Here is a 7,934-nt window from a genome sequence, read left to right as displayed (position 1 = left end):
AACAATTATGAAACGACTTCAGAAAGTTTTACAACAATACATAAATGGCTGTTGAAACTAAATGGCATTACAATGTTTTACTGCAAGATATTAATAGTTGTTGTTACTAACTATGATTCTAAGTATTTTGTGTTATAATCATTGTTAACATTAAACGGGTCTTATGTTTTTATTAACATTCAACATTAATAATTATGCTCAAAGACCACAAAGTGAATCAGTAGCAAAGTTATGGAAAAACAATTTTTTTTTCTAATATTCCCTCTTATTTAGACTGCCCATATATTTCGACATTCAGATTACTTCAAAAACGGGTTCTTTACTCTTGACTGGCCAGAGATTCACAATGTCGACTTCGGATTTTGGCTAGAGATATCATGATAATAATCTTTATTCATAGCCAATCAGAAAGCTTCAGTCCGACCGCACGTGCTTACAACGGGTTTACAGGGCATTGCTACAAGTTGTTTTCCAAGAAACATGACAAGCTTAAAAACTTGACATTGGTTTGGGACTGCGTTTCACAACCGTTGCGATTAGCTAACTATTTCTCTGAAATACTTTCTATTTGTTATTATATATTTGGGAAAGATAACCTGTACAAATAGCTTGAAAGCACCTAGACAGACGGTTCACTACAGTGTGTATCATAGAGAAGTCGTGGTTAGTTGTAATTAGAGACTGAACAGAAGGTAGTGATTGTTGTACGTCGTTGAAAATGAAAGGTAAGAATAATATATATATATATATATGTATGTATACTCATAAGTGTAAATACAATTTAAAGTGTTATGTTGCAACCATTTTCTCTATGTGCTACCCAGTGGCACAGTGGTATGTTAGCGAACTTGTACTGCTAGAAACTAGGTTTCGATACCCGTGGTGCGCAGAGCACAAATAGCCCTTTGTGGAGCTTTGTGCTTAATGACAAATAATAACAACAAATTTTCTCTGTATTTTAGAATCTTCCACTATCAAAGTATACTAAACCAAAAAGGAAAATGGCTCTAATCTCACATCTTATGTGGCCAAGTGGTTATAGCACCAGACTGTAAATCAAAGATCCGTGGTTTGTGACCCGTTGAACAAAAACACTCTCCATGTTTTGGGGCTGTGTGTGTGCTGTAAGAGTAGGAATCAAATTCTACTATTCGATTAGAGTAACTAGCTGCCTTTTTTTTAGTCTATCAGTCCAAAATTAGGGACGGCTGGCGCAGATATCCCTCCTGTAGCTTTGTGCAAATTTCAAAACAAACTTAACACAATTTTTAATTTGACACTTTGGTTCTTGAAATTTTCTAGAAATATATTAATAGTTTTTCATACTGAATGCGGTACGAAATGTATTCTGTTATAGACTATGTTGGTTGGATCACCATAATTGGGTGCTTGTGTTTTCTTTATTTATACGCTGACAACTGTGATGAAAGCTATATTTCAAGTAAAAATATACATACATAAAACAATATAATTCATATTGTAATTAGTATTTCTCGAAACGTTAAACATGAAATGCTGGTACTCTACATTATACATCAAATGCTGGTACTCTACATGAATGTTTTTGTTTTGTTTATTCCCCACAGGTTTACATTTGGTGACGATTGCCTGTATGTTTCTATTCACAGCAGGACACAGAAACATGGGTCCTGGGCAAGGGGCTCCCACATCAGGTTGCCCATCAGAAGAGCTTTTCTTGCCATGTGAATGTGAAGGGTCAGCTGTAATTCAATGCAACAAAGCTAAAACTACTAGCGAAGTTGTTGAGTCTTTTAAGCAAAAATTCGAGGATTTCGGAGCATTTGGTACATTCCACATGAAAAACACTCCTGTGTCTAAAATACCCTCTCGGCTCTTTGGACCAGCAAAATTTTATTCTTTTAGAATAACTGGCAATCTTAACCTTAATTCTGTAGAAGATAACGCATTTGCTGGTTCCGAGCCATTTGCAGAACACATAGATATTTCAAACAATGCCATCTCTTCACCATCTGTATTTCAAGCAATATCCAAACTGGACCAACTGAAATACATAAACTTAGAAAATAATAGTCTTACAGAGGTCCCTAATAACGCATTTGGAAACCAAGCACTACAGTTCATATCTTTGAGATATAATAAAATTCAAAGTGTTGGTCAGTACGCTTTCCAGCACCTAGCAAACCTTGAGAGATTAGACCTACGAAATAACCTGATCACCTTGTTACAAGATAATGTTTTTGATTTTGTCAAGACAACGGTGGATTACACTTCCATTGCTCTAGAAAACAATAAGATTTCTGATGTGTCCAATAACGCTTTAGTAGGCCTAAAGAGATCCGAAGTTCTTCTTAGTAATAATTTACTGACAACTTTAAAAGCTGAAGCTTTTCAGTCATATTTCGAGAAAATTGTCCAATTCAATGGAAGGGCAATTGTTCTAAAAGGTGAGACTAGTCTATTGATTATTTACTTTCATTTTCAAATATTTTAACCAAATGTTTTAATTTCCGACCAAAGAAATGCCAATAAGCTAATACAGAGATTTACAAGCAGCCAGGCATAGCTAATAAATCCTGTCAAAGTATTATCCTCATAATTAATGAAGCGAAAAGTGAGAGGTATATTGGGTGGAACGAAGTAACTTAGTTGATTAAAGCTTCAGTTCGATAAATTGAGTTGCGGGATTCAATCTCGCTCAACCTGTTGCCTCTTTTTCAAAAATGTTATACATTTTTACAACATATTAATTCTATACGTGGAAGTACATTGAACTGGATAACCAGTTACTCAAGTACAACAAATGCACTAAAGTACAAAGGGTCATTAACATTTTTTTGGAAACGGTAATTAAACTGGACATATTGAATACTGTATTTTTCTCTGTGATCTTGTTCTTTCACTTTCTTGCTTCTTAGCAGTGTACTACAGCAATCTTCCCACAATACCATACTTCCTCAAGGAAGAGCCATCTCAATGTTGTCCCAGCATCTTATGCAGCTTTCTACAAGCTAGCTAATGCCGTAGGCCTACGACTTCCAAGTACACGCTTAAGAAGGCCCAAAATACCAAAGTTCATTGAAGCTGTGTCGTTAGACTTGACAGGTATGTAGTAAAAAGGAATTTCTGTGATGCCAATTTCTTCAGACGTCTTTCTTACGAAAACAGACGTTGATTTCGAAGTGTGACTGGATGCTTGTAAACTCGAACCTGGTGAGCATGTGTCAGCTTCAAATCCTTGTTTACTACATTGTTAACGGCACCTGAAGATACGTCCAGCTTCATGGCGATGGTTTCTTGGGCCGAAAAGTTATCTTCCGTGGCAATAGCCTTCACTTTGCAGGTTAGGGCATTGCAATGCGTAACTTATGGTGTTGCTTTGGGGACCATTACTGTCTTAAAGTTCGGCTGTGCAAATGTTTGTTTCCACGGAGAACAATGAGACAAGTTATTCGAATTCTTTTGTTCTTTGGATCCTACTTTATCTCACTAATAACATTTTAGGACCATTTTATAGCAGTTTGCTTATATGTACAGGACAGTTGTCTCTCATGTGATTACAGTTTTAAAAGCATGCTGATAATTTCATGGTAACGGTAGCTAATTTAGATGCGTTTCCATATAATTTGAATAACTGCTGGATTAGGTTCCATACTCTCTATAATCTAAGTTGTTGTAGTTTGGAGTCTTAGTAAACTTGGCTTGCTTCTTACCAAAAATATGACCCTTGTCATATAAAACATTGATTTATTTATATATTTTCATGCAATTGATGTTGTTATTTTTATGCATTCGGTACAAGTGTTATTCATACATTCTACGTCTACGGTTCTTGACATTTCTGGATCTTTACTTAGTTGAAAGTTTAAACTACTGTAAAATTATATTGTTCTGATGGAACCAAATTCAAATTTTGTTTAAACAAGTCAGGACGAAAATTTAGAACACGGGAATATTATTAGCTAAGTTTCGTATAAGAAATGTGTTAACATTAACTACTATATTTTTAAAAACGTTTTCTTTGTCACGAATATGATTTAAACTAGAACTTTCAGTTTTCCTTATTTTATATATCTAGATAATCCGTTCTACTGCGACTGTCGCGTCAAATGGATCGTCGAAAACAAAAGTTATTGGCCGTATATTGGCGCCATGACTTGTCACGATGGTAGAAATATACAGTCATACAAGGTGGAAGAGCTGGAAGACTGTTAGACTGATGTTAAAGAGATCCAAACATTGGTGACGAGTCTAAACAAAATCAAGCATCTTCTTAACGATTCTCTTCATGGTTATAAGACTAACACTTACAATATTTTGAAGCGTTAGAACATACGCTCTGGAATAAATTATCTTTTGTGTATGTAGTAAAGTGTATTTCTTCATTTCATTCTGTCTCTAATAACACAGTTGTGTAAATACAAATGGTAAAAATTTGAATGAACATCCAGTAAACCGACTCGAAACACAGTAAAAGGTCAAGCAAATTTCTACACTTCAGTTTTTAATCAGATTTATTTAGTGTTTTCCTAGGTATGATATCACCTAATGAAAACCCAATGTTGTATATGAATAGTTTTAGTAAAGATATGTGATAGCCATAGTCTTTGATATGAAGATGGTGTTTGAATTCAGTCACCGGGCAGATGATATTCAATATTCTGAATCCTGCACTTGCTGACAACTCTGAATTACAAAACCCAAGTCTGTGGAAATAGGAATTATCCACTATCGAATTAGTTTCTTAAACCTCTATAACTTAGCAACCAAAGAACACAAAATTAAGAACATATTACAACGAAGAACATCTAATGACGTTACAACAATATACCTTCTATTTTCGATGACGAGGAACCCACTTTGAGACTAATAATGGCTGGAGACGGCTTGAATGGGTAAGCCGTCTCCAGCCATTATTATACCTTCTATTTATTTCAATCTCATGTCTGAGCGACTTCTTAAAATAAACAATGTGAATAGTAGTTGAAAACTTTATCAATTAACAACGATATTTGTTATTAACAGAAATTCTGAAGCCCGGTTGTAACTTAATCAAACCATCGAAAATGGGACATACAAATTAGCAAACCAAGATTGCTAAAATATTGATAGTACGTAATCAATTTTAGAAGGTATAAGGTTAATTGACAATAAAACGTCTCAAACTGTGAATACTAATGTTAACCTATTATTTGAACTGAATATTTTATATTGTTCTTGAAACGTGTCATTATTAATTGATTAATTTTGGGGATTCGAATATATCTTTATTTATTTACTTACTTAGTTATTAATTTTTCCCTTCTCTACAACCTGATATCTAATTACGTATATATATATATATATACGTAATTATATATGAATACATGCAGTAATTAAGCATGTCGTATATTAACCTTTATAAAGAGGCCGGCATGGCCAGGTGGTTAGGACGCTCGCCTCGCAATCTGCGGGTCGCGGGTTCGCATCTTCATCCCACCAAACATGCTCGCCCTTTTAGCCGTGGGGGCGTTATAATATTACGGTCAATCTCACTATTCGTTGGTAAAAGAGTAGCCCAAGAGTTGGCGGTGGGTGGTGATGACTAGCTGCCTTCCCTCTAGTCTTACACTGCTAAATTAGGGGATGGTTGGCGTCAGGAAGGGCATCCGGCCGTAAAAACCCTGCCAACACCAAAAAATAGCGACCCCGTATAGATACGGGAAAAAGCTACAGAAGAAGAAGTATATTAACCTTTATCATTAACCAACCCAGCTAACACACTCGCCTACTATTCACTTGGCCATTAAAAATAAATAATTAGACAATTAAATTAGACAACAAATACAGTATTAGAAATTAAGTATAAAAAAAGAATGTTAGATAATATTTACGTACATAACTAAAATTATTATTGATGTAAAATTATCAATTAGGAATAGGTATTACTGCAGTTCAAAATCAAATCAGCCGACTCTAGAAAAGCTAAAGGCAGAGAATGAATTCTAAGAAATATATATATATACAAAGTTTCAAATGTTACCACCAAGAAGCATCAATTACTTCAGTAACAACAAAGACAAAATTTATATTTTTACATTTACTTGTATACAAAGAGTGAGTTCGGAGAATATCCCTTTATCACTAAATGCACAAAAGTAGTTCATACTATATTTGTTGTGTGACATACAATCACATATTGGTGTCAATTAATAAAAAAAAAGTTATTATAATAGACGTCAGGATTATAATTACCATTTCTAAAACAAGTCGAAATCTTTTATAAAACAATATGTTGTCCACCTGCCCATATCAAATATAGTGTATTTTTTAATTTAATGAAACTGTTAAGTCATATTTCAATTTTTCACTATTCCAATGAATCTTATCTTCATTACGAAAATTTTTTTTGAGTGAAAAACAATAGAACGTTTTTTAACCGCAAAATTTTAACTAAGTTTAAACTTTTTTACAAATGCAATAAAATATCACACCACCCATGTATTTCACATTGTTGCATGTAGTCATGGATCCACGTGTAAGTAGTATAAGTTCAACAACTAACTTTATTGGTCATAATAATAATACGTAAGCTGACAAACCAATATGGTCACTTTCAAAACTTCTGCAATGTTATTATAAATTAATAATGGGTGAATAAAAGCTAACATCAAACCGGCCCGGCATGGCCAGGTGGTTAGGGCGCTCGACTCGCAATCTGCGGGTTGCGGGTTCGAATCCTCGTCACACCAAACATGCTCGCCCTTTCAGCCGTGAGAGCGTTATAATGTGACGGTCAATCCAACTGTTCGTTGGTAAAAGAGTAGCCCAAGAGTTGGCGGTGGGTGGTGATGACTCCCCTCTAGTCTTACACTGCTAAATTAGGAACGGCTAGCGCAGTTAGTCCTCGTGTAGCTTTGCGCAGAATTCAAAAACAAGCAAACAATTCCTTCATACTCAAAGTTTTAGAACGGGCTATCTGTGCTGTGCCCACTGCAGGAACTGGACGAATGGCGTTATAGGATCACAAGATTACCGTTGAACCACCACGGGAGGCTTGTTTACTAATATGACTAGGTTATAATTAAGATGTTTAGGTGGTATTTAAGCATTTGTCTATAAATAATTTTGTCATCTACTTCAGGATAGTAATCAATCATTTTCTAGTTCCAGTGTGTCAGTTTTCCCTTTCAGTAAATTGAGTCCCCCAGTGGCGCAGCGGTATGTCTGCAGACTTACAAAGTTAGAAACCGGTCTTCGATACCAGTGGTGGGCAAAGCACAGATAGCCCGTTGTATAGCTTTGCTCTTAACTACAAACAGAGAGTAAATTGAAACATTTATTCAAAACATTGTACTCTTTACTGATGTTCTACAACTGCCTTTAACTACCAAATGTCTATTAATACAGTAAACTTACTTGTAAAAAAAAAAAAAGGAAATTGGCATCAATATGAAAATACGTGTTTAATGCCACTGTTTCAGTTCTTGCACACAAACCTTTTTTATTTAAAGTTACGAATTTATTTTGCAGTGTCATCTCGTTCCCACTTTCCTCATCCACTTACTTGCAACTAAAATATATATATATAGAAAATATATTAATATATTGACTAGAAACAAAATGGTAACTACAAATTAAAATAGAGTAATACACAAAACAAAGAAAAGTTATCAACATGTTCTACCGGCTCAGCATAAAATTTTTGTATTAAGAACCCTTATCATGATTCGGAAAAAACTATTACTCTTTATTAAGACAATGTATTAAGAGGCTGGGTATTTTGTTTTGATGGAGTTTGTAAATAATGCTACAGGAAAAATCCTAGATTGTGTTAAAAGATTTTAGATCTTAATTAATTTTATAATATTATTAATTTTTCGAATTCTAAAATAAAAACTAAGCGAAGTTAGAAAAACAAGCCAAATTAACATGTATTATATACTAAAAGAAATGTCGATTCATCGTGTTATTTA

At 34.4% G+C, this 7,934-nt stretch overlaps 2 protein-coding genes across 2 annotated transcripts in view; one reads left to right on the top strand and one right to left on the bottom strand.

Annotated features, from left to right (window-relative positions):
- The first annotated feature begins 434 nt into the window (after positions 1-434).
- Positions 435-4,346, top strand: LOC106461120 (oplophorus-luciferin 2-monooxygenase non-catalytic subunit-like). Its single transcript, XM_013920911.2, has 3 exons — positions 435-725; positions 1,587-2,426; positions 4,058-4,346. Exons 1-3 carry the CDS (start codon positions 719-721, stop codon positions 4,192-4,194), a joined length of 984 nt encoding a protein of 327 aa, XP_013776365.1. The 5' UTR covers positions 435-718; the 3' UTR covers positions 4,195-4,346.
- A 3,100-nt stretch (positions 4,347-7,446) lies between these two features.
- Positions 7,447-7,934, bottom strand: part of LOC106461114 (prolyl 4-hydroxylase subunit alpha-1-like) — a 23,213-nt gene continuing 22,725 nt past the window's right edge. The window contains exon 12 of the mRNA XM_022387994.1: positions 7,447-7,531. Within this exon, the coding sequence (XP_022243702.1) occupies positions 7,494-7,531 (38 nt within the window). The 3' untranslated portion in view covers positions 7,447-7,493. The remainder of the gene's footprint in view (positions 7,532-7,934) is intronic.

Source organism: Limulus polyphemus, unplaced genomic scaffold (genome assembly GCF_000517525.1).
Source record: "Limulus polyphemus unplaced genomic scaffold, Limulus_polyphemus-2.1.2 Scaffold900, whole genome shotgun sequence".
Taxonomy (NCBI): Eukaryota; Metazoa; Arthropoda; class Merostomata; order Xiphosura; family Limulidae; genus Limulus; species Limulus polyphemus.
Note: the sequence above shows the minus strand (reverse complement) of the source record. Positions and strands in the feature narration are given on the sequence as shown.

Coding starts and splice junctions, on each gene's coding strand:
- LOC106461120 (XM_013920911.2), top strand. Junction 2,427..4,057: donor AAGGGCAATTGTTCTAAAAG/GTGAGACTAGTC, acceptor TTATATATCTAG/ATAATCCGTTCTACTGCGAC.